The sequence below is a fragment of the Aspergillus puulaauensis genome, chromosome 1, assembly GCF_016861865.1.
Source record: "Aspergillus puulaauensis MK2 DNA, chromosome 1, nearly complete sequence".
Classification (NCBI taxonomy): Eukaryota; Fungi; Ascomycota; class Eurotiomycetes; order Eurotiales; family Aspergillaceae; genus Aspergillus; species Aspergillus puulaauensis.
The window spans coordinates 447,469-472,146 of NC_054857.1; the positions used below are offsets into that span (position 1 = coordinate 447,469).

General features: G+C 52.9%; 13 protein-coding genes across 13 annotated transcripts; 4 read left to right on the top strand and 9 right to left on the bottom strand.

The window, feature by feature from the left end:
• Positions 1-275: 275 nt before the first annotated feature.
• APUU_10208A (Zn(II)2Cys6 transcription factor) lies at positions 276-2,140 on the bottom strand (the record flags this gene model as incomplete). The annotated part of the gene is made up of 4 exons (XM_041698241.1): positions 276-499; positions 547-704; positions 751-1,948; positions 1,993-2,140. 4 exons carry the CDS (start codon positions 2,138-2,140, stop codon positions 276-278), a joined length of 1,728 nt encoding a protein of 575 aa, XP_041549574.1.
• Positions 2,141-2,539: 399 nt separating this feature from the next.
• Positions 2,540-3,842, bottom strand: APUU_10209A (fungal specific transcription factor domain-containing protein; the record flags this gene model as incomplete). Its single annotated transcript, XM_041698252.1, has 2 exons — positions 2,540-2,610; positions 2,666-3,842. The coding sequence occupies 2 exons, from the start codon at positions 3,840-3,842 to the stop codon at positions 2,540-2,542; spliced, it is 1,248 nt and encodes a 415-aa protein (XP_041549575.1).
• A 185-nt stretch (positions 3,843-4,027) lies between these two features.
• Positions 4,028-4,806, bottom strand: APUU_10210A (Zn(II)2Cys6 transcription factor domain-containing protein; the record flags this gene model as incomplete). The annotated part of the gene is made up of 3 exons (XM_041698264.1): positions 4,028-4,074; positions 4,130-4,668; positions 4,718-4,806. The coding sequence occupies 3 exons, from the start codon at positions 4,804-4,806 to the stop codon at positions 4,028-4,030; spliced, it is 675 nt and encodes a 224-aa protein (XP_041549576.1).
• A 380-nt stretch (positions 4,807-5,186) lies between these two features.
• APUU_10211S (MFS transporter) lies at positions 5,187-6,825 on the top strand (the record flags this gene model as incomplete). Its single annotated transcript, XM_041698275.1, has 4 exons — positions 5,187-5,389; positions 5,452-5,830; positions 5,880-5,957; positions 6,010-6,825. The coding sequence occupies 4 exons, from the start codon at positions 5,187-5,189 to the stop codon at positions 6,823-6,825; spliced, it is 1,476 nt and encodes a 491-aa protein (XP_041549577.1).
• A 136-nt stretch (positions 6,826-6,961) lies between these two features.
• Positions 6,962-7,729, top strand: APUU_10212S (uncharacterized protein; the record flags this gene model as incomplete). The annotated part of the gene is made up of 1 exon (XM_041698286.1): positions 6,962-7,729. One exon carries the CDS (start codon positions 6,962-6,964, stop codon positions 7,727-7,729), a length of 768 nt encoding a protein of 255 aa, XP_041549578.1.
• A 343-nt stretch (positions 7,730-8,072) lies between these two features.
• Positions 8,073-9,836, bottom strand: APUU_10213A (Zn(II)2Cys6 transcription factor; the record flags this gene model as incomplete). Its single annotated transcript, XM_041698297.1, has 1 exon — positions 8,073-9,836. The coding sequence occupies one exon, from the start codon at positions 9,834-9,836 to the stop codon at positions 8,073-8,075; it is 1,764 nt and encodes a 587-aa protein (XP_041549579.1).
• A 426-nt stretch (positions 9,837-10,262) lies between these two features.
• APUU_10214S (Gfo/Idh/MocA family protein) lies at positions 10,263-11,589 on the top strand (the record flags this gene model as incomplete). The annotated part of the gene is made up of 4 exons (XM_041698308.1): positions 10,263-10,293; positions 10,346-10,366; positions 10,430-10,960; positions 11,009-11,589. 4 exons carry the CDS (start codon positions 10,263-10,265, stop codon positions 11,587-11,589), a joined length of 1,164 nt encoding a protein of 387 aa, XP_041549580.1.
• A 332-nt stretch (positions 11,590-11,921) lies between these two features.
• Positions 11,922-13,919, bottom strand: APUU_10215A (glycoside hydrolase family 127 protein; the record flags this gene model as incomplete). The annotated part of the gene is made up of 2 exons (XM_041698319.1): positions 11,922-13,658; positions 13,749-13,919. 2 exons carry the CDS (start codon positions 13,917-13,919, stop codon positions 11,922-11,924), a joined length of 1,908 nt encoding a protein of 635 aa, XP_041549581.1.
• A 743-nt stretch (positions 13,920-14,662) lies between these two features.
• On the top strand, positions 14,663-15,456 carry APUU_10216S (uncharacterized protein; the record flags this gene model as incomplete). The annotated part of the gene is made up of 2 exons (XM_041698330.1): positions 14,663-15,193; positions 15,250-15,456. The coding sequence occupies 2 exons, from the start codon at positions 14,663-14,665 to the stop codon at positions 15,454-15,456; spliced, it is 738 nt and encodes a 245-aa protein (XP_041549582.1).
• A 64-nt stretch (positions 15,457-15,520) lies between these two features.
• APUU_10217A (glycoside hydrolase family 95 protein) lies at positions 15,521-17,709 on the bottom strand (the record flags this gene model as incomplete). Its single annotated transcript, XM_041698341.1, has 2 exons — positions 15,521-16,968; positions 17,037-17,709. 2 exons carry the CDS (start codon positions 17,707-17,709, stop codon positions 15,521-15,523), a joined length of 2,121 nt encoding a protein of 706 aa, XP_041549583.1.
• Positions 17,710-18,052: 343 nt separating this feature from the next.
• Positions 18,053-19,525, bottom strand: APUU_10218A (uncharacterized protein; the record flags this gene model as incomplete). Its single annotated transcript, XM_041698352.1, has 1 exon — positions 18,053-19,525. One exon carries the CDS (start codon positions 19,523-19,525, stop codon positions 18,053-18,055), a length of 1,473 nt encoding a protein of 490 aa, XP_041549584.1.
• A 632-nt stretch (positions 19,526-20,157) lies between these two features.
• APUU_10219A (uncharacterized protein) lies at positions 20,158-21,550 on the bottom strand (the record flags this gene model as incomplete). The annotated part of the gene is made up of 3 exons (XM_041698363.1): positions 20,158-20,751; positions 21,000-21,437; positions 21,500-21,550. 3 exons carry the CDS (start codon positions 21,548-21,550, stop codon positions 20,158-20,160), a joined length of 1,083 nt encoding a protein of 360 aa, XP_041549585.1.
• A 466-nt stretch (positions 21,551-22,016) lies between these two features.
• APUU_10220A (uncharacterized protein) lies at positions 22,017-23,381 on the bottom strand (the record flags this gene model as incomplete). Its single annotated transcript, XM_041698375.1, has 3 exons — positions 22,017-22,320; positions 22,437-22,735; positions 22,812-23,381. 3 exons carry the CDS (start codon positions 23,379-23,381, stop codon positions 22,017-22,019), a joined length of 1,173 nt encoding a protein of 390 aa, XP_041549586.1.
• Positions 23,382-24,678: the final 1,297 nt, after the last annotated feature.

Below are 24,678 nucleotides of genomic sequence, written 5' to 3' on the forward strand. Positions count from 1 at the left end.
ACTCAGAGAGGACCCTGTGGACCCATTCCATTCCTCATTATTCGCGCCGCGTGAAGGAAGAAAGAATCAATGCGGAGGGCAACAGGACGTAGGAGTGCAAGCGAGGCATCATCGTCCGCCCATTCCCGCAATCGTTGCAGCGATCCATGGAAACTTCCGAGAAGCTCAAATGCAGCATGAACTTGTTCCGGGCTTGGGGCCAGCAGAAAGAGGTAGATTAGAAAATTCCCACATAGTGTCATCTGAGAGCGGGCGTCTATGACTGGTCAGCATAATCAAGCACTCGGGAAACAATACGTACGACCGCCCCAGAAGGCATGCAAACACGCGCTGGTAATCCGGCCCATGAACACAGTGAAGTTGCGGAACTCGTTGACGGCTGAGTCGAAATACCGGCAAAGGGAGGAGTTTGGGTCGGATTTGGCATACATCCGTGCAGGGCTCATCAACGCGCGGAAGAGAAGGGCCTGAACCGCGAAATAAGCTAGATTCAATGGACCTATGTTTGTTAGTTTGTGTAGCATAATTCGGAAGCTTCAGTCGTACCATTGTTGCGAAAGGCACTAGCAGTATCTGCATTGTATGCCATGGTGACACAGTTGGGAACCATCGATGACCAAGCCTCGAGATCACGCTGGATACCGAGAAGATTGGCTTCTCTGAGCTGTGGCTGGGCGATTGTTTGTTGGTAAATGGAATCCAGACTACATACATCAGTACTGGGCGCGACAGTATCCAATGCCAACCTACTAGTAAGAGTCAATCAGCTCGTGCAGGATCCGGCTTAGTTTGACCATCTCCAAAAATCGCGCACTCGTAGATATGTCAACAGTGTGGCTAGAGGAATCCACCAGACTCTGGAGATCTGCAGATACCTCTTCGCCAAATGCGATGTCGTCCATGGCCGGCGGGGATGTGGTAAAGGAACCTGGGTATACTAGCGGGGGATTGCCATGGCACACGGATGACCAAATATCGCTGATGTAGGTTGCCCACCATAATTTCTTTCGCACCTTCTTCTCTCCCGGTACAAGGTGCCACGCAGACGAATCTCGGTGGAGTCCAACCATCTGTGCACATGCAACAAGACGGGACGTAAATATCCATGTCCTTGGCGTTTCAATCGTAGCATTATCCGCTGGCCGTTCATACAAGAGAAGCAAGCAAGCCTGGATTCCACACAAATTTGGGGCATGTAGTTCCCGCTGCAGGCATGATTGGGCCGCTTCGAAGAGGTCATGCAGGTCGAACTGCAGAGAGCCCTCGACGTCTGGGTCGTGCTTCCAAAACGTTGAACCCAGTCCATACACAGCACCTCGTAGTGACGCCGGAATCTTCATCTTGTCTTCTAGGTATGCCTTCAAGAATCGTCCTTTGGAAACAACGCAATAGACCGGATGGACATGTTTGAAGAATAGTCGAACCAGTGTTTTGCCGTGTGGTGATACCATGGACTCGATCTCGTTAGATATTCTTTGCTTTGCTACATCGTCGGCCGGCTGGAACTCGTCCATTAACAAGTTAAAGTGGACTGGAAACGCGGTATCCAAGTCTCCTGCACTCGCCTGGATGACGTCTGCGCTTATACCATCTCTCTCGTTGGTGATCACAGACCTGAAAGATGCCAGCAGGTCTGTGTCTTGCTCGCCGGCGAGGCCTATAGAGTGCGCGGTCCGGTTTTCATTGTCTTCAAGGGTGTCAACCGTGGGACCGTTGTCGCTGACGTATGTTGCAGGCGACGTCTGCGAAGCTGCCTCGGTCCGGCTCCCAGGTGAAGTTATATCAGTAGTTAACCTTTCGGGAGATGTAAGTGCTGGTATGCTGGTGAAACTCGTGTCGACGGCTCTGTTTTCAGTCGTTTCGGTGTCGCGCGATCTCTGACGCGATGGGGGAATGGAACCGCCATCGGTCGACTTGCAAGCCTGGCCTTTTGATCGACAGAACCGACCTAGACTATTAGATTACGAAACGATGGGGATTGGAGCAACACACATGGCGGAACAGTCTCGATAATGCAGGCAGTCTTGCGCCGGCGGCAGGTGTCACAGGGCGGATTCTTGCGGCTTCTCCATTGGCGGGCAGCACCGAACTTGGTCTTGATCTTGAAGCTACGTCGTCTCTGGGGAATAGGTCGATCCATGCCAGGGAAACAGATCTGCCATCATCTTGCAGATACGGAATGCAGAGTGAGACGTGAGAAGTGAGGGGAAGACTTCGAGGCAGTTTATCTGGTGTATTGAAGCTAATCCCAAGGAAGACTAGTCCAATACCCCTGATACCACACCCATCTCCAGTAAACAATTAATTCAACTGCAATGCATGTTGGAAATTCGTCATGGTCAAACCGGATAATTCTTTAGAAGATTTTGAAAATCCGTGCCAGTCGTGATGTGGATAAGTCAGGGTTGCGTTTCAAGCAGAAATATATATCAGGCGAAGAGTGCTAATTGTACGCCAACAGAGCATCCACACAATTTTTCACTATATATTAAATCAATGCCGCAATCCTCGATGACGATCAAGAAAAACAACCATCGTTTCATGACCCCCAGGTTTCCAATACATTATCAAAAAAAGTGAGAGGAGAGTAGAAGCCGGGAGGAAAATCTGCTGATTATTTTTGTTAGCTTCAATCAGCATGAGCGAGTACCGGTATGATTCTCACATTCATTGGTAAACGTTGTGCCAAATTCATTCAGGGGTACGGTACCAAGATCGGTCTGAAAGTCATAGGAAACGGGCCCGTCTCTGTCATCGCCAGTCGCTTCTGTATTTTCAAGGACGATGCTCAGTGCTTTCGCCACTTTTCCAGCTTCGGCAGATGTCGTACTCATTTGAAGCCAGATCTTGTGCGAGATCGTTAGTTGTTGTCGAATCTCTTCGGCTCTAGGCAGTCGCGTTGTCTGTCCTGCCAAGTCATTCAATTCAAACTTATCCACGTCTTGGAGGTAGAGACAGAGCACGCTCGTCGCTAGGAGAACATCCTGGTTGAAAATATGGGTGACCTTCCATCGAAGCTGACACAAACGACCAAATGGCCGAGACTCTTCATGGAGCATTTCTTGAAACGATAGAATTTTGAGTGCGGAATCTAAGCAAATTCGCACCGACTCCCTGCCCTGCTCTTGAGCCTGTCGACCTGGGTAGCTGATCAAAGATCTCCGGTACAGGAGGATGCGTGATTTGTAGTAGGTCGTTTCTACACTAATACGCTGCACCACAAGATTTGGGCTATCCGTGATGGCGTTTGGCTTAGTTCCCCAGCGCAGTACAGGGGGGATAGCACGATTGTGTACGTCTTCAAGAAGTGCGTCGACCTTGAGGACCTGCTCGTAGGAAAGGGGATTAATATCGGTGTTGACGTCGCAAATCAAGCCGAGAGCTGTGATCAGTCGCCCTCTTGCGATGAGAGGGAGGATCGGCGTCCATTCTGTTTCTGGCCTCAGCGGAGGCATCTCGCTTGTGTCCTCGTCGAAGTCACAATCGCGCAGATTACTTGGTTGTTTTGTATCGATATGCGTATCTGTGGCATTTCGAGGAAGGCCCATCTCCAAAGATAGACTGAGGTCTAACTGAAGAATTGTAGTCCAGATTCGTCTACGCATCTCACCCTCAAATGGGGATATTCCGGCAAAGTGATCTGGGTCCCGGTGATAGCCCATACGCATTGCAATACGGAGTATGGTACTGATGAAAAGCCAACCATCGGTAGCGCTGTCTTTCAAGAGTACAAACTCTCCAGTAAGGACCGTTATGAGGGTTTCCAGAATATACGGCCCTCCCCTCGTATACCTGGCCAGAATCAGAGACTGAACGGCCTTCTCCCGGAAGGCATCCTTCATGGTAAGATATTCTGCCTTGAGCGACTCGGCTCGTGTATCGGTGGAGTCAATGGTGAAGGTCTGCAACTGCGCGGCGATATATAACATAGAGAACATTAGACCGATCCAAGCGATGGAAGTTGCAGAGGAATCCTCCCAGAAGCCTTCGTACTGGTCAAATGTCAGGCTGCCTGTAATCGGCCAGGTTAGAAAGAACCCACCTCTCGGAGAAACTTCTTGCGATGAATGAGATCTACAACACACAGTTAGTGGCTCTGAAAGCGGATGGAAATTTTGGATATACTGACACGGAGTGACAATGTGGGAATCGAAGTGAAGGGCCATCAGGCGGTCGACAACTGGACGAGGTGGAACAGCGGCCAGGATCTCATCTCGAGTTGCATGACGGTTCGGGCCATAGAACAAGTGTGAACCGGGCGGATTGCTATCAGGGACGATGTCCTCCTTCAATCCTCTGATTTTGGCCAGAATGGCCTCCCAATGGACACTCTGGACATAGCTTGTTCCGGACTCGCGCAGCTTTAGGGTGCCAGGGTCTGCCGGGGCTGCAGCTGCATCCGGGGACTTATTTAGTCTCTCGGGATGAGGGAACACATCTGATGGTCTCGGCGAGTTTGGTGTGGGCAGGCTTGGGAGTGGTTGGCCTTCCATGAGCGTCACGACAAGGCTCTCCAATTCAGAAATTCGTCCATGGAGGCTGGCGGACTGTCGCGGAGCAACAGACCGCTGAGCATCAGGGGTAGAAGATGTCTTCGCATAAATGCAGGAGTTGGTGATGCCACGCCTTGTGCAAGCTCCGCATGGGCGATGTCGGTCGCACCTCAGCCTGGCAAAGTTAAGCATCCATGACTTGCTAATGGCTATCGAGCACGTACTTGCGGTGTCTACAAGGGTCGCAGGAAAGCTGGACTTTGTCTCTGCGGCGGTTTGGCGGCGGACGGGGGCGTTGGGCATTGTCGGCCATGGTGATTGGATTGAACATACGACAATGCGGTTTTCCAGGCAGTGGGAATGGAGACGGAGATGGAGATGGACAATGGAGAATGGAGGATGGAGAAATGGAGAGAGGAACGACCGTCCGACCGTCCGCCCACCCTCCGCTTCCACCGTCCGTGCGGCAACCATGTCTCCTTGCCTTCGCTCAACCAACCTCCACCTTTGCTCCGTATTTACGGACTATTTCTCGGGTTTAGTAGCTGGCGGAGCTATCCCATGCCCAAATAACTCTAGCTATGACTTGTCTACGCAGCCTTCGTCCGGGCATGGTCCGGTCGCCCTGTCTTCCAATATATAACAAGCAGGTCTGCCAATAGCCCAGAGATATACCACCCCCGACAAAATATCATGGCTGACTTGGAATCTGCCCCCGAGGAACCGGCCAGAGCGCAAGACGGCCACGGCGAGCCTGAACAAACATCAATTGAACAAGAGACCAAGGACAATGTCGTTGACTGGGATGGGCCAGACGATCCCCAAAACCCGCGGAACTGGCCAGCATGGAAACGCTTGACCCAAGTCGGGCTGGCCAGCGCTTTCTTGCTCACTGCGTAAGGCAGCCTGTGCTATGTTGGCGAAGAAAACTTGTACTGACTGTCTACTGCACATACAGAAACCTCGCCGCGACAATGTTTGCACCTGGGGCTGCCGCGCTTGCTCAGGAGTTCCATATCACGAGCTCCACCGTTTCCAGTCTCACCGTCTCCATTTACCTTTGCGGCTTCGCCCTTGGGCCAATGTTCATTGCACCTCTATCCGAACTGTACGGACGTCTGGTGGTTTACCACATCTGTAATATCATTTACATTGGCTTCATTGTCGGATGTGCGCTCGGCAAAAACACCGGCATGTTTCTCGTCTTTCGATTTCTTGCCGGGTGTGCTTCTTCGGGTCCATTGACTGTTGGTGGAGGAACAGTCGCCGATGTTGTCCCGCCAGCTCAGCGTGGGAAGGCGATGTCTGTGTTCTCCATGGGACCGCTTCTGGGACCAGTAGGTGCTATCACCCCACACAAACTGTCATGACACTGACAATCCTTAGGTGTTGGGCCCAATTGTTGGTGGATTTGTGTCCGAATCGATTGGCTGGCGGTGGACGTTTTGGATCATCGTAATCCTAGTGAGTAGAGCATCGCCCCTACTATTCTCGAGTCGCTGACGGTTCGACCTAGGCAGGAGTATTTTTTGTCCTGTCAATCTTCCTCCTTCGCGAGACCAACGCTGTTGTCTTGCTAGGATGGAAGGCTGCTCGCCTGCGGAAGGAAACAGGCAATGCTGCTCTGGTTTCAAAGATGGATCGAGGCCTGACCCCCGGCCAGCTATTCATCCGCGCTATTACTCGACCAACAAAGCTTCTGATCCTGTCGCCAATCGTGCTTCTCCTCTCCCTTCTATGCGCGTTCGTTTTCGGCCTCCTCTTTCTACTATTCACCACGTTTCCCACGGTCTTCGAGGAACAATACCACTTCTCCGCCGGCGTTTCTGGATTGGCATATCTCGGCCTTGGAATTGGAATGGTCATCTCTCTCGCAGCCTTCGCCGGCGTCAGCGACAAGCTGCACAAGGCACTTGGAGATTCGCCCAAACCTGAAGGACGCCTGAAGCCCATGATGTGGGTCATGCCCACCGTGCCCGTCGGTATATTCTGGTACGGCTGGGCAGCCGCGAAGCAGACTCATTGGATCGTGCCCATCCTCGGCACTTGTTGCTTTGGATTTGGCTTTCTCTGGGTCGTACTGCCGACGCAGCTCTACTTGTTGGATGCGTTTGGCCCTGAGGCTGCTGCCTCTGCGTTGGCGGCGAACGTGATTCTCCGCCTTCTTTTTGCAGCTTTCATTCCATTGGCAGGGCCGTCTTTGTATGCGGACCTGGGACTTGGGTGGGGAAATAGCGTCTTGGGTTTTATAGGCGTGGCTTTTCTTCCGGTGCCATATTTCTTCTATCGTTACGGAGGGTGGCTCAGGGAGCGCTTTGCTGTGAAGTTATAACCAAGCTATAGAGACAGACTTAGAACGGTATCTAAGTGGGTTCGATTTCTAAGAAAAGAATATGATACATACATAAAGCTAGCCAATCACTGATATCCGCGCTCTCTCCACGACGTTACACCACGACACCCATACTATGGACCATCGCGTAGGACAGCGCGATGGATTGATCAGCAAGTTCACGGACATTGTGCTACTCGCCTATAAATACGCGCAAGTAACACTGACGTGCTCCTCTACCAACTCGAATGATTCATTCCTAAACTGCTATATCTCATCCAGATACTTACCGGCCATGTCCGCAACAAAATTAAACACCCTAGCCTCCCAACGCTACCGGGACACCGAATCCTCCACATTCGCAGATCCAACAGCATCATCCTCAAGCCCCATCCCAGAAGCCCTGCAGACAATCCTGTCCCACAAGTCCTGCCGTGCTTTTCTCCCCGCCGCTCTTGCCAACGGAACCCTCGAAACCCTGCTCACAGCCGGCTCAAGCGGCTCCACATCCTCCCTATACCAAACCTGGTCCGTGGTAGCCATCCAAGAACCAGAGCACAAAGCAAAAGTCGCCGCCCTCGCAGACGATCAAGAGTTCATCCGCCAAGCGCCCCTGCTGCTAGTCTTCTGCCCGAATCTGCGCCGGCTGCATACCCTCTCCACGCACTATGGGCAGCAGCCTGCGAGAGCGTTAGACAGCATGGACATGTTCATCATCAGCGTGGTCGATGCCGCAATCGCAGGGCAGAATGTTGCTATTGCGGCTGAGGCGATGGGGTTGGGGATTTGCTATGTGGGCGCGATTAGGAATAACGCGGCGGAGTTGTGTGAATTGTTGAATCTGCCTCCGCTGACGTGGGGGGGTGTTTGGCATGGCGGTTGGGTATCCGGATTTGCGGGATAGTGGAGCTGGGAGGCGGATTAAGCCACGGCTGCCGATGCGGGAGATTGTGCATATAGAGCGGTGGGGTGAAGAGGGGGAGCAGCAGATGGGGAATGTTGCTTCTTATGATGGGTCGCTTGGGGAGTTTTATATTGAGGAGGGGAAGAATGGGCGGATGGGATGGGGGGAGTTTGTTGCTGGGAAGGTGGCGCCGTTTGAGCAGGACGGGAGAGAGAGGATTCGGGGGGCTATTGAGGGACAGGGGTTTAAGCTTGAATAGCAGTGTATACTAGAATACATGATATATTACAGTATGAGATTGCAATGACTAGGTTAATAGAACCATGTCCAACATCACTCTGAATTATACCAAGCTTAAAGCATCGCTGACCGGCACAACATACTGTTCCCAGTCATTTATATCAGATATAGACGGCCTCTTCGGCTCAGAGGAACTCGATAAACTAAAGTCCCGCGCTTTCCAGACCTGCTCGATAACCACACGCGTCCGAGAGACGCTCGAGACACTGCTCTTGGCCATCTTCTCGAGCAATTCAAATACAAGCCTTCTCCCATCTGTCATTGATTGAGTGTCTGGGTGTACAGATAGCTCAACGTCAAGCGGGTCCAATTCAACAGCAGCAACAAAAAGAGGCCAGATAACATGGCAGGAGCGTTCCAAGTCTAGGAGCTTAACAATCTCCTGCAACATGTTCCGTATATAACTTTTGATCAAAGGATCTGATGGCCGCCCGCCAAATAATGCGCAGTTTAGAAAGACAAGACAAGCGAGTTTCTTCAGTTCAGCAACCCGCTGAATCGTCCGATCTTGTTCAGGGACACTACATTCTTGTTTGAGATGCGCGAGGTTATTGTTCAACGCGTTGGCTCGGAGGTCGAAGGTCATCTGGTCCTCGTCCGAGACCATGTCCCGCCGTGACCTGCTGAGGTCCATAACTGAAAATAGTATGGAGACAAGGGCCGGGCTGCATCCCATCCAAGGATTGATCGTTATGTCGTCTTCACACCAATAGCTTGACCCGAACAGGTCTGCTTTTGCGCAGGCAGTCCGGCCCATTACGTCTTGGAAAGCGAAGAAAAGCTCCACAAAGGAAGATACTTCATCCTGTTGTGTACCTTCATTTGGTCCTGTTAAGAGCTGCTGGCGCTTTCGAAGCCGAATGATATCTTTTGCTCCTTGGAGGTGAACAATCCACTGCTGATCGCAGTGGTCGACGATATCGAAGAGGCATAGGAACATTGCAATCACCAAGAGTTCCCGGTCTTTAGAAGCTAGAACCGTTCGGCCAACATTAATTTGCTTTCGAAAGTCCATTAGAACGCGGGACTTAAGTCGTAGGCTGATGTTGGTATATTGGGGGTCATATTGAGACCAATGGCAGGCGGCTAGCGCTTGGATTGCTCGCAACACTGTGGGTGGAGCTGATATACAGTAAGGAAGAATGACAGATACAAATGGTGATTGAGACAGAGCACCATGTCCTGTTCGAGGGCATATTTGATTGATATAGTAGTCGAACAGCACTCGGTTCCCTACTACATCGAGGGACGGAAATAGCCCGGGAGACGATGGAATGGTAGGCGTGAACGCTTCGTCAATGCATATTGCCTGATGAGGAGATGATTTCGGACTTGAGAGTGACGATAATATAATCTCATTGGGCTGTTGCTCCCCGATAGCTATTTTGGCATCAAAAGCGGGTAGGAGATGCCGCTTAGCATGGTCTTGTTCCTCCTCACTAAGTCGCTGGATAAAGGACGTATCATTATTGACAAATGCCCATGAATGGATAGTCGGTGTTGAAAGCCATGTAGTGCCGTTGGGGAAGGAAGCACTCTGTCCTTGTCCCTGTCCCTGTCCCTGTCCCTTCGTAGGAAGACTTTTGGCCCAGACCCCAGACCGACCGAAGGCAACTCCACGATCACGGTAGGTTGATTCCCATCTCAGTTGAACAGGGCTTGAGCACTGCAGGTCTTTCCGCCAGCATCGGGTACAAGATGGCTTTTGCTCGTCGCATTTGACCTTGCTACGGCGGCAATTTGAGCATCCATGCGGAGACCGCGTAGACAAATTCTTCCCTTGTCGTTGCATCTTTGCCGGTTCCATAAGATGGCTGGAGAATATAAAGGCTGATTCATTATTCACTGTTCTTAGAGCGACCCAGGGTACTCAAGTGCCGGATTAAGGTAGGCTGCATGATACCAGGCAGTTTCCTGTTCTTAGCACTGCATTGAGTGTGCAGAAGGGAAAGGAACATCAAAATGAAAGAGTCTCAAGTACAAATGGGACAGGATCAGCAGTGATGTCAGCAATCTGGAGGGAGGAAGGTCGATGCGAGGGCAAAGTTTGCGGTGGGGCAGTGGGGCTTGCTTAATAGAGAGAAATATAGAAGTACAAGTATTATCACGCTGGAAACCAATATTGAATCCCCGCACTGTCGTATATAAATACCTTGATCAATGAATCCATTTCCACGTATCCTCCACCATCCTGTTGCACCGTCTGCATACTGCAAATATTGCTCAACCAAACATGGCTTACAATCTTCGATGGGGGATCCTCGGTGAGTCGGATGAATCCTATCTTCTAGCTAATACTGACTTTAATCAATATAGCTACCGGAGGAATCGCAGAAAGTGAGATACCCTAACTGCCAGTTCAAACGTTGCCGAGACTCGAAGCTAATATTGTGATTTAAGCCTTTGTAAAGGATCTGCTGTTGAACCCAAGTAAGAGAGGAGTTACAGACGTTGCTCACACTGTGGTCGCTGTCGCATCCTCCTCCTCCAAGTCTTCAGCGGACTCATTCGTCCAAAGACTCCAGATTCCCAGACCATGCGCGACATACGGATCTTACAAAGAGGCCGTTACCAACCCCGACGTCCAAGCAGTCTATGTGGCCAGTCCTCACTCGCACCACTTTCAACACGCTATGCTTGCCTTGGAAGCTGGTAAGCATGTTCTTTGTGAAAAGGCCTTCACCGTAAACGCAGCCCAGGCCAAGGTCTTATGTGAAGTTGCCCAGAAGAAAGGCCTTTTCCTGATGGAAGCTGTCTGGACCCGGTACTTCCCACTCAGCATTCAGGTCCGAGAGCTCGTGCAATCCGGAGCTGTCGGGGAGGTTCTGCGTGTGGTCTCTGACCTGAGCATTGGAGCTGATCCTGAGACGGCTTGGAAGAGCGACCATCGCATGGTGAATAAGGATTTGGCGGGTGGTGCCCTCCTCGACTGTATGACGTCCCTTCAAGACCAAAGATAAGTGACTGACCAAATAATAGTGGGTGTTTATGCTCTTACCTGGGTCTTCCAAATTCTTTACCACACCCTGCCTCGTGCTCAGCGTAGAGCCCCATCTCAGATTACCTCTCACATGTCCAAATATCCTGGGACTGGATCAGACGAGGAGGCAACAATGCTCTTAACATTCCCAACGACAACACCGTCCGCACTCCCCAAACGCACCTCGCACGCCGTGGCAATGACGGCCTTTCGAGTTGCAACCGACCCAGACAACCGCGGTTCTGCTGGTCCCTCCATTCAGATCCACGGAACCAAGGGCCATATCTTAATATTTGGGCCTGCCTATCGCCCGGAGAGATACCGGGTTGTACCAAAGGCCGAGCCAGGTCAGACCGCAACTTTCCAAGACGTCCATGTCCCTATTCCCGGAGATGCGCGGGGCATGTTCTGGGAGGCCGACGAAGTTGCCCGTTGTGTGCGTGACGGGAAGCCTGAAAGTGATACACTTCCTTGGGAGGAGAGTATTGTTATCATGGAAGTTATGGACCAGGTCCGTCAACAGGGGGGGTTGGTGTATCCAGAGAGCATCGAATCGACAACCTACCCGCTGGATCTCTGATATTTCCGGATAGTATAGCTGTGAAGATGAGCCGAACGTGCCTCATAGATTGTCTATTCTCTCGATTGTCACTAACCTTAACTACGATCATACATTTGTAGAGACTTATGAAACTAGAACACTCTGATATACCCTCTGCAGCAGCCTCTGTATAGATATGTAAACATACTAATTTGTTGACCGAACCGTACGACTAAAAGGCCTGGGCGTACTTTGCCACCGTGATACTGGAACGATATAACACTAGAAACAACCTCAACGATCTCAACCCAGAACACATAGACACCCATTGATGCCCACCCTAGCCCCGATACGCTACAATCAAACGGCCCTCACGTTGACCTTGCACTCGAATACTTCGACCAAACCCGCATGCCCCCGTTCCCGCCACGATTGGCTCGGAGGAAAAATGGCACATATGTGAGACTCTTGGAGCTGGGAGTCAACTGCCACGGCTGAGGTCGATATAGCGAGGACTCGGCATTGATAATCTCCTTCCCCACCGCCACAATCGGGACCACCGAGTCGACCCCGGCGATTTGCGAGGGCTGGCCTTCAGATAGAGGCTCATCCAGTAACGCAATCTTATCGATATCCACCCCGTCATTGTCCACGTCCTCGATGCAGTACACCAATGGGCCGCGCATGAGGCATACTTCATCCTTATTGGTACTGGGGTTTGTGTATACCCTTCGTGCCTCCATGTTGAACTGCAATGACACCACCGTGTCCTCCACATCAACGTAGAGATAACCCGTCTTTTGTGTTCCTGGTACCGAGCACTTGAACACCCCATGGGCCCATCCAGGAATGCGTAATGCAAGCTTCGCTCTTCCCTGGACTTTGATCTCGACTTCGCCAGACCACGGCATCTTGGTCACCTGTGAGACAACGGCGCTGGAGCCAGGCACCGAGAAGGTACTATCCATGTATAGATGGATAGCAATAAGCGATGGATCCGGAGTGTAGGAGTACACAAGGGTGCCGAGCAGTCCAAGCAGCTTCGCGACATTCGGCGGACAACATGCACAGTCCAGCCAAGGGGTTCGGAGCTTAGGCTGGCCCGTGTACGTTCTCAGTGGATTCTCATAGTAGAACGAGACGCCGTCCAAGCCAATGGCGCCCAGGAACCCATTGTACAGCCCGATCTCCATCGTGTCGCTGTATTCCGAGACGAGCTCGAGGCGCAGCAGCCGCTGGCACCAGAGGATCATGGCGAAACAGGCGCATGTTTCGGCGTAGCATGTTCCTTCGCGTTCTGTGTCTTGCAGGAAATAGGGTTCGCCGAATCCCTCCCACTGCCGTATTGCGCCGAGGCCCCCGGTGATGTAGATCTTCTTGTCGACCATGTCCCTCCACAGGCGGTCGATGCTGGCCTTGATCTTGGGATCGACGGTGAGGCGGCACAAATCCGTTGCAGCAGTGACATAGTACATGGCCCGGACTGCGTGGCCTTTTAGCTCCGTGGCCTCCAGAAGCAGGCAGTCTGCCTGGTGGTATGCGTAATCTCGGGGAAACCGATACCACGCCTTCATCTCGAAGAACATGTTAACATACGGATCCCCGCCTCGTCGGTGTGCCTCAATGTCGAAATAGATTTCGCCGTTCTCGTCTCGCCTGCCCCGTTCGTTCAGGAAGTATTCCGCGACTTTAAAGAACAGCTTCTCCCCCGTCATCTCGTACAGCCGAAGTAAGGCGATTTCGATCTCCTGGTGTCCAGGATACCCTCTTTGCTTGCCTGGCTCGTCCCCGAATATAGAGTCCACATGCTCGATTGCCTTCCGGACAGGCTCGAGCAGCCGTCCGCTTTTAGTGAGCAATTCGTAGGCGACGCAGGCCTCGATTAGATGGCCTAGGCAGTAGAGCTCATGCATGTCCCGCAGGTTCGTCCATCGCCCGGATCGGCCAGTCACCGTGTAGTAACTGTTGATATACCCATCTGGATGTTGCGCGAGGCGGATCATGTCGATGGCAGATTCAACTTCTGCCATGAGCGCATCGTCGGGCTTCGTCATGAGGAAGTAGCAGCATGCTTCAATGGTTTTAAAGATGTCGCTTTCCCAGAAAATCTAGAGCACGGCGCAGATTGTCAGTTACTACTTATCAACTAATGCTGATAATCCGAGTCGGGAGAGGGGGGTCGGAGAATGAAAACTGACTCCTATTTTCCTCGGGTCACCTTCTTTCCAGGTCAGACAATCCCAATAGCCCAATTCTTTCTGCCTCTTGATCATAGCTGGGGTCGCTTTCTCCCTCGCACGTTTCTGGATCGGAGACCAGAACGAGGAAGTGATGTCAACATTCTCAACACGGACCTCATTGAGGGCCATTGTTACCTGATGCCGAGAGTGTGAACGCTGCAATATGAGAGGTAGTGAGCTGCAGAATACAGAAAAGCCACGGTATTAATGGACCATATAAATAGACGGCGGTGGCGTGTCGTAGCCCATCCAAACCACGCCGCCCCCCACCGAAGTTGGGTAACAACGACGCTGCAATCAGCAAGACTCCAAATACCCGATGCTCGGTTGTTACGTGAAAGAAAAGGAAAAGAAGAACTCTGAATTTGCCGACGTAAAGTGACGCAGAGTCCTTTCTTTTTCTCCAGTCGGCAGGCGGGACAATCCCCGGAGACCACCCCGTCCAGGAGTCCAGGACTGCCATCTCGCAGCCTTCAGCGTCTGCGGGCAATGGTTGGTGCATTAACTCAGGATTGAATTTGCGTAGGAGAGGGCAGATTGATCATGAACTCACTCAAAGTGCAGTGGAATGGGTCGTTTAGTCGGTTCGGCTGGGTGAGTCGGGGTCCACCAGCTCCAGCTAGCTAACAGGTACGCAGCAATCGGAACATAGGGTAATTGTAACGAGGCCTCAAAGCCGTCGGTCGAGTATTCCTGCCTTGCCTGGTCTGATCTGGTTCAAGTCAACATGTGCAGTCGGGGTAAAGAACCCCTAAGTAAACCGGAGCGGGAGACCAAGAACGACTGGTTAGGGCCCTCTTATAAAACCACGGAAGCCCCCACCAGCAGCCGAAGAAAGCATAGGTTTACACATCAATAATCACAGACTCTCCATGGCTGTCTTTACTACCCAGGATGGCGACAAGCAGGGGGTGGCGGTGCCGGGCTCTGCACATATTGAATTGGCAAACAGCGCCATTGCCCAGCCTCCCCCAAGAGCGGACGGAAAAGCCGGAGCGGACAATGAACATGCAATGACACTCAAGGACGGCGCGAAGGCGTACCCGTATGCCATCGCGTGGTCCGTGGTGTTCTCCATGGCAGTCGTCATGGAAGGATATGATATCATTCTCGTTAGCAGCTTCCTCGCGCAGCCCGCCTTTCAAAGACGCTACGGCTCATACTACGGGCCCGAGCAAGGCTACCAGATATCCGGCCCATGGCAAGCAGGGCTCGCCAACTCCACGAGCGTCGGCACGATCTTCGGCGCCCTGGCGAATGGCTGGCTCTCGCAGCGGTTCGGGTATCGGAAGACGTTACTGGGATCGCTGGCGTTCTGCACTGGGTCGATCTTTATTACTTTCTTTGCTCGAAACCTGGCAATGCTGTGTGCTGGCTGCTTCTTGTCTGGCTTGCCGTGGGGGGTCTTTGCTATCCTGGCACCGGCATATGCCTCTGAGATCTGCCCGACTGTTCTCAGGGGATATCTTGCCAACTATGTATGCTTTTGCTGGGCAGCCGGGTTGCTGCTGGCCTCTGGGGTCCAGCAGGCCTTCTCCACGGGCACGACGGAATGGGCGTACAGGATCCCATTCGCTTTGCAATGGATCTGGCCGGTCCCGCTGATCATTTGCGTCTGGTTCGCCCCCGAGTCGCCATGGCTGCTTCTCCGGAACGGCCAGCGTGAAGACGCAGAGAAGAATCTCCGCAGACTGGTGTCGAGCAAAGCAGCCATCGACCTCGAAGCTACTCTAGCCATGATGGAGCATACAATCCAAGTAGAGCGCGAGACCGAAGCAGGATCCCGATACATCGACTGCTTCCGCGGGGAGAATCTCCGGCGCACCGAAATTGCCATCGATCTGGAACGGCGGGTGGTCGTCTAGCAGGTTGTCGTGCGTCGAGGTGCGCAGGATCTCCGCTACCTGGCGCCCTGCCTCGTCTCCGTCGCGCAGACGCGCCCACAGGGCTATCATCCATGCGCGGCTCCAGCCTGTATGTCCGCCCCCGTGTGCGGCGCGACGACGCAGCGTCTGCTTGCAGGCGTCCAGGAGGGCCGTGTGGTCGGCGGTGATTTGGGTGCCCGGGTACAGACCCCAGAGATGCGAGACGTGGCGGTGGCCCGGGTCGACTTCGTCGTAGTCTTCGAGCCACTCTTGGAGTTGGCCGTGTTTGCCTATCTGCAGGGGAGGCAGCTTGGCCAGGTATTGCTTGACGTGGGTGGCGATGGGGGTATCGGTTTCTGTGCCGACGATCTCAATGGCAGCGAGATAGCCCTCGAATAGCGACCGCAGGATCTGGGTGTCCATTGTCGGCGCAATGCACATGCAGCCTTCCTCGCCGTTCGGGTGTCGGTACTGGTTCTCCGGGGAGAGCGATGGAGATGTCACCATGTACCCAGCTCCACCATCCTCGATCAGATAATCCAGGAAGAACTGCACGCTCCCGCGCAAGGGCCCGATCAGGTCTCGGAGGAAGTCCCGATTCTGGGTGAACATAAACCGATCCCAGATGTGGGTGCAGAGCCAGGCGCCCCCGAGCGGCCATAAAGTTGCTGGGATCCATCGATCCTGCGGCGCAGAATCCGCCCAGAGATCGGTGTTGTGGTGGGCCACCCAGCCCTGGCAGCCGTACATTGTCTGCGCCGTGACGGATCCGTTCGCAGCTAGGCGCTTGACGTGGTCGAAGTACGGCTCGTGGCACTCGGAGAGGTTCGTTACCTCGGCGAGCCAGTAGTTCATTTGCGTGTTGACGTTGATCGTGAATTTGGATCCCCAGGGTGGGCTCATGCTGTCGTTCCAGATGCCCTGAAGGTTTGCTGGTAGGGCTTTGTATCCAGGTCGGCTGCTGGAGATTAGCAGGTACCGACCAAACTGGTAATATAGGGCTATGAGGTCTAGATCTACCTGGCCCTTTCGAGCCAGTGCCATTCGTTCTTTAGTTGATCGAGAGGCGAGGGATTCATCACTCTGTCCCTCAGCGCGGCCGAGGGAGAGCTCCACCCGCGAGAACAGAGACTGATAATCTTGGATATGCATAGCCCGGAGATCCTGGTAAGCGAGGCCTGCTAGCTCTTTCATCCAGCCTAAACAGGTAGCCTCAGGGTCTGGATACCGGAATGTCGTGCAAGCAGTCAGTCGGATCTCAGCGCTGTCCGCATTCCGCACAACGATATATTCCCCAATCGTCTCGACATTTCCTACATCCCGGGTCAGATATAATTCATACCAAAGGTGAAGGAGGTTAGAAATGCTGATAAAGACGAACCTCCCTCGACATGCACACTCGCCACCAGGCAGAGCCGCACGCCACCACCGCCAGTCTGCGCCGTCATCACGATCATTCCATCGACAATCTTGATCTCATCCACAAACACATTCGTATCCTCACCCCGAAACAGTCGTAGATCGAACGACAGCTTCCCACCCTGGGACGTTGAAAACCGCGAAACAATCACATTCTGCGGCGCACTGGCAAACACCTCCCGCCGAAACCCAACACCATCAACCCCATACTCCACGCCGCACAACGCCTGCCCGATATCCAGATACCGCTTGTAGTCACAGACACCTCCATCTCCTTCTTCATCTTGTCTCTTTCCCTGTCCCTGCCGTCCCCAAAACCGAAACTGAACCTCCCCCAGCGGCTCATAATGCCGCTGCGACTCAGGAATCCCCATAAACGCCTTCGCGGCCAGGCTCTCGGCCTCCCGCGGCTTCCCGGCTTCCAAGAGCTGTCTTATTCTGGGGAGATTCCTTAACGCGTCCGGCGGATTCCGGTCACGGGGTGAGCCGTACCACACTGAGTCTTCGTTCAGTTGCCAGATCTCGTTGTGGACTTTGCCGTGGATCATTGCTCCGAGTCTGCCGTTGCCGATTGGGAGGGCTTCGACCCATTTCGAAGCGGGTTCGTTGAACCAGATGTGCTGTTTGTTGGCCATTTTGGTTTCCCTGGTCTTTCTGGGGATGAGCTTAGCTGAGCTGAGGAAGGGAACTGGACTGGAATGATTGATGAAGGCTTGATATCTAGGCATAGTGGCTCTTTATCCTGTGGTAGGTAGATCGGCAATTAGGAAAAATAGGGAAAATCTCAGGCTGTCCGGTGAAAGTCTCGGAATGGCTCCCCGGCATGAGAAGTCTCTGTGGTACAGGATGTTGACTACCTAGTAGGATGCACCTAGATACACACTGGATCGCGGCTTCTGAGTCACTCGATCAATCAACCCTCTGTTTGTCCCTGACTGCAGATGTCCACTGTAAACCCTGTCCCAGAGATACACCCGCCTACGAGGCAATAAACTTCAAGTCCTCTACGTGTTCATTTACAAACATTGGCACCAAATCCGCCGTATAATACCAGCTCGGTTTCACCATCGTATCCGAAACCACCACCCCATTGACAACCAGATTCTCAAACGTGACGTTCGAGATCTTGTGCGTGGCGTCATACCCCAGGATCAGCGACGGGTTGGCGTTGCTCCCCCGATACGACAAATCCTTGATATAGACGTTGCGGATCCCCCGCCCCGGGGAGGTGCTGTATTTCGTATTGTTCATGACGCGCAGGTTCACTAGCTGGGCGTCGCGGAAGTTCTCCACGCGCATGCCGTCGACATGCACATTCTGGATCAGGTTGCTGTCGCCCGCGTTGATGGAGAGGCAGCCCTGGTACCACATTTGGCGTTCGCGGTGGTCGAGGACGTCGATGTTGCGGATCACAACCCCGTCCATGACCTCCGGGTTGGGGGTATTTCCATGCGTGCCGATGTTGATGGGGTGTGCGTAGTCGGCCCAGAGGACGGCGTTCTGGATGGTGATGTTGCTGGAGTTGCCAAAGGCATCGTCGCGGTGTTGGTAGAGGGCGACGTTGTCGTTGGAATTGCGCAGGAAGACGTTGTCGACGAGGCCGTTGCGGCTGCAGTAGAAGTCGATTCCGTCGCCCCATTTGCCCGACGAGATGGAGGGGATTCCGCGCACGGTCACGTCGGACGACATGTATGTGGCCACGTTGCTGTTGAAGAGGAGCACGTCGGAGATGAGGATGTCCGTTGAGTTGCGGATCCGGATCCCGCCTGTGCGCACGAGTCCGCGGCCGCGGATCCCGGTGCTGGAGACATTTTGGAAGACGAGGGTGAGGCTGACGGTGGCCCCCGGGGCGACGTAGATTGTCTTCCCCGCGGGGACTCGGAGCTGGCGGTCGGTGAGATTGGCCGCGATGGTGTGGTTGTTGATTCCGGGGCTGAAGTACAGATAGGCTGGATCAGAGGGAGCCGGTGGATTGGTCTCGATCGCGTGGGTGAACAGATGCAGCACGTCCCAGATATCGTTGTTCACCTGGACGACCACATGCTTGGGCGCGTCGAGGGTGAACTTGATTGTCCTTCCATGGACTCGGGGGCTGATGTTGTAGGAGTGCGGGCGTATCTCTGCCGTGTCGATGGGGCCGTTGTTGTAGGTCACCGAAACCTCAATGGGGCCGCAGAAGTCGAATGCCGCGACAGACGTGTCATGAAGGATGTTGGCGCCGGTCGTGATGTTTGCCTCGGCAACGGTGAACAGAAAGGGGTCGACGGGGTAATGCTGCGGATGGCGCCTGTTCAGGGAGCGCACGCTGACCGAGTATGTATCTCGACTTGCGATTCCGGCAGGGATTGGATGGACCGCAACTGGAGCGGTGGAATTGCACGAGAGCGCTGCTCCAAGGGCAAGATGGGCAACAGCTGCCGTTCCCCAAATAATGGTTCTGAGCATTTTCATTGTTATCTAACGCTCTGTTTGGTTCGGAAATGTTACATGTGCATCTGATATAACGCCACCACTGGACATGGGATGATCCCAGCGGGACATCTACCGGATGAGCATGGCATGTTTTGTCGATGATGCTCAGGAGAACCACCGCTCATTCCCCCGGCATCGACATGGCAGTCAAGTAGTGTACTCCGGAGTACGTAGTGCAGTGGGCTAGACGTGCAGATCCGGACATGACATGTCCGGGGTATGCTCAGATCGGCTATGTAGACGGCTATTTCATGATAGGTTGGAATTGACCGACGGGATATTTCGTCAACCTGCAGGGGGACCCAGCCAAGCCAGATGATAGGCTGGTATGCTGCAGGGTCCAGTGCTGATTCAACCATTCGACAGAGTAATAATCCCTGCTGCGACTATTCTGATGGATCATTGCTAGATGCTGACAAGTGTTCAACATCCTGCTTGAGGTTATCGTACCTTACTCAGTAAAAGACCAATCGTAGATCCATGTTGTGTACACACTAGCGGTTGTTATAAAGTAATATATGTTGAAGAATGTGGTTACTACAGTTGACAGCATAAGGTTAAACCCTACTACGTCCGATGAGACCAAGAAAGCCAAGGCAAACTGCAGCATCTCATGATCTGGCGAGATTGACAAACCCAACACCGAGTATCTCCAGGCCAGTCTTCGCATCCTGGATGACGACTGAATTATCTCCGCTAACCAGTGCGCAATGAAGCACGCTCTCTCCCTCTTCCTGCACGCCTTGCTTCCTGGCCCCAGTCGGTAGAAAGTCAACCGTCTGCCGCTTCCCATTTACCTCGACAGCCACCTGCTGACTCTTCGCCGACGGGTTTCTATACCTTATGCGCAATGTCGTCAAGCCTGCAGTAGAGCTGCGCAGGTGGCAGGAAAAGTCCTTTTCCCGCCCTTGGCTGGGAGCGACAGTCCCAGGCGGCATTTCTTCCCAGGATTTCGTTGCTGTATCCAGCACCCACGACCCGCGATTCTGCATGTAGATCTCGTGGCCGCGTTTCTCCAGCGGCAGAAAGACGTATGTGCTTTGGGCGAGGTTCGAGGGACACCATCTATCGCCCCAGTACAGGGCCGTTTCTTGGTTCAAAGGTACGATGGCGCTGGATTGGGACTCGCACGTGTTGGAGCCCACATCGGCAAACTCCTTCCACGGCGACCAAGGGCCAGACATTGATGATGCGTAGCTGTAGACCTATGATGGAGCCGTATTAGTCCAGTCTTCAAAGTACACACGCATACACACATTATCGTTACAGTCCCACCCAGTCAGATGAGAGCCGAAGACATAATAGTAGTCATTCTTTTTCCAGACTGCCGGAGACTCGATGCATTCCGGTCAAAGACGCAATCCTAAGCCCATTCTTCCTCTTCAAGGAGGAATCAATTCGATCGTCAGAAAGCCTGCTCCAACCCCCACTTTCGAGAAGGATCGTTACTCACATCCTCGGTAAGCAGATAAGCGGCCCCATCGTCGTCCTGGAACAGCCCAATATCCCGCGACTCATACCCCAGCGGCCGGAAACTGCCCCGATACTCATACGTCCCCGTAACAGTCTTGCATGTCGCAACCCCCACCCGCGCATCCGTGTAGTCCTCATTGTCAATATGCACGTACATAACATACGTGGCCATTTGCTCGTTATATATGACTTTCGGCCGCTCCACGATGCGCCGAGCGTCCAGGTCACCTTCCTTGTTGTCCTTGGACACAGTCAGCAACGGGCCTTCGAGTTTCCACCGGACTAAGTCCCCGGATGAATAGGCATTGATCTGCTGAAAGAATGTGCCGTTGGTTTTGTCTTCGCCGATCAGGTAGAAGACGCCATCGACTTCGAGAAATCCCACGCCGTGTGCTTGGATATGGAGGCCTGTGTTGATCTGGGCAGGTGGAGTAGGGTATGGTCAGTGGATGTATCTGTGAGCATCGTCAGGATTCTTACAGCTGTCCATGTCGTTCCTGGAACGATCTGGAGTTGGGATTCTGTCGCCATTGTCTTTACGCAGAGAATTTGGCTCGTGGTGAGATGGAAGATGTGGAGGGATTGTCTCTGGGCGCTCTAATTAACAGAAATTGCCTAGCACAGTGCCTTCGGGAGACTGGCCGGGGTTTCCCCCGATATCTGCAGTATAATCCCCTCGTCATCGCCCTGGTAGGTGTTTTATACACTAGCGCAAGGTGCATATGACTAACTACCTACCTAGCCAGCCCGGACAATATCTATTAGCCTAATTTATAGGGTATGAAGGATAGTATGCATCTACACACGGAAATCATATTTCTCAATTACCCGGAGTATGGGTATGCTTCTCGAGGGCATATGCAGAACCACCACAGGCCAGATCATCCATGCTGGATTACTCCTACAGCGTCAACTACTAAACATGCTATCCAGCTCCCTCAAAGGCCGACACCCTTCGCTCGCATCGATGGAGCGTCTGTCCCGCAACCAACCTGCTCTACTCATCCAAACGAAATAGCACGGTTCCAAACCCAAGCTGGTCGTAGCCGCCGCTGGTGGATCCGTAGTCGCCACCACCTCCCTCCGCGCCACCTCCATCCTCCACTGCGAGATCCCGGTATTCTCGCGTCCACGATGCATTCAGTCCCTTGACTCCGCTGTAGTGTGCATACAGCAGCTCCGCAATAGGTCTCATTGCACCCCGGCCACTAGACCCAATGACGGACATTGTACCTTGGGAGTTCGTATAGGTGCTGTATGGAACATCGTGGCCGGTATTGTACTTGAAGACGTATTCAGCCCTAATTCCTCTATCAATTGTCGGTTCTTTCTTTCGTTCCTTTTTTTTTTTTTTTTTTCTTTTCTTCCTTCCCTAGACAGAAGCAACCAAGAGACAACAACAAAAGCGAAAACTCACCCTGCAAGAATCCGATTGTCCTCCAAGGCAAACAGGTCCAACCCTTGGTTATAAGACTGTTGGGCAAGAACGCCAGCAAGGGCAAAATCAAGTAGACTGTGTCCCTGGTCTCTGCCCGATTCCTGACCCTGACCAAGCGCTTTCCCGCTGCCTTCTTCGGTGAAAAGCGTCCAGATGAGATTATCCAGCGCGCCCATTCCTGCCCCATTCTGGAAGTAGTCCGTGGACTGGTCAATTGCGGTCTGGTTGTCACTGAGAACTCCGATAGCGTGCAGGCTAGCTAAGTTGCAGAGATCCCACTATGCAATTCCATCAGTTACTCAAGCTTTCAACAAGGGGGGCGGGGGGCAGAAGCAAAAGTACTAGTAGACCTACATTAGCCCAGTAATGGTCAATGACCGCCCCATTGTGGGCGACCAAGAAGTCACTATTCAAGGGGAGAAAGACCGACTGCATCATGTCGACCGTAGCAGTCAATCCATCCCACCCGTCATAGTCTCGCAGGATCTCTGCCGCATTCGCAAGCTGGTACCCATACAGCCCCGCCGCCAGATATTTATCCGAACTACCGGTAACCGTAGTAAGGGTGCTGCTCCATGCATCCAAGATCGAAGCGGCGGCATCCCCATTTGCTGTCTCACCAGTGACCTTCCAGTATATGGCGTTGGCATACGCTGCCGCCGCGTCGCGGTACAAGTCTGGATAGTTCTGTGGGACGCACCAGGATGCACCACGACAGACAGTTTCTGCTGCATTGGGCTCGTAGCTTGAGTTGGCGCGCGCGGCGAGCTTGTTCCAGCCTGTCAGCCATGGCTCGGCCGCGTCCTCGACGTAGCCGCGGATTCGGTTGAAGTCGTCGTCCGTGTGCAGGAGACCGGGGTGAACTATGCCTGCGACAAAGGCCGCGTGGAGAAGTGTGCCTGAAAGGAGATATGCGTTCTTCATCGTTGTTTTGTTTAAAATGTAGGTGGAAACTCGAGATCCTTCATCTACTGCCTGTCTTGTTAAAATTCAACTGAGACCGGAGAATGGCGTATTTGTATGTGCACTGTGCCTATATCGGCTGATTGTTCTGCCAACATGTCCTGGGGCCGGAGAGCCCGAAGGAGTATGTATGCACCCCGCAAAACCCAGGAGATTGCCCCGGGGATTACCCCGGAAACTGAAATTGGGCGGAGTGCTGGTTGGGTGTTGTACGGAGCAGCTGATGTCAGAATGTTATTCCAATTCACTGGAATATAGCGCGACAGAATATATCAAAAAGCATGGGCTTCCGCACGACTATCCGCAACATCACCGACCCCGGGCAGCATGTGTAGTGGATAGCAAATGAGACAGAGCTGCATCTTGCTGGTTTGCTGAGGAGCTCTGTTCTACCGGCGGCTATTCTCGTTTTGATATTCTACACCGTTGCCTGAACGGTGTTATACTTGCCCAAGTTGATGGTGCATTGGTCCGCACAGCCCCCAGGTATTGCCCTGACTATAGTTGGAAGAATACAATCGGGATTTATGCTCTGTTCAAACGTTCCCTAGAGTGTTACTTTGACCACGGTTTACAGAATAATTCGGCTCTAGTTCGGTTATCCCTGGATCATTGGCTTGACCTCAGTGTACAGGACCCAGTCGTCAACGATAGGATTCATCATCATCTCGTTAGCCCAGCGGTAGTGCTCCGGCAATTGAGCGATGTGCCGGCCAATCCACTTGATATCTCTCCAGATATCCTCGGGCTCCGCACGGCAGGAGTCTCTAAATCTGACAATGAATCTAAGTGCCAGAAAAGTTCGTTAATAATGGCGAGCCAATAGATGTCAATGAACGGAGGACACCTACATCCCTGTCCCAAAAGGATGCTAAATACTCAGCTCTTCGAATCTTGAGACAGTGAGATGATTAATTATACAGCATTGGGTGCCTTTCGCCTTGTCAGATCAAGCGGAAATAAACCATCGCCACCTAAAAACAACGCTCCCCCACAATTTTATCATATGGCTTTGGTTTGGCAAATATATATAAACCCCTTGTCCACCAAGCCGGTCGCGGTGAATCTGCAGGAGAAGAATTTGGCCCGTCGTGGGCATCGGAGGCCACTTCTTTGGCAGGCAATAACACCCCTAGGGATCGGCTCGCGATATGCCCGCCCTTCTTCCTAATTCCGCATTTGGTTGAGCACTTCAGTCGCCTATGGTATTAGCCCAGCTTATACATACCTACCTTGGAGGGCAGATGAATATCATACA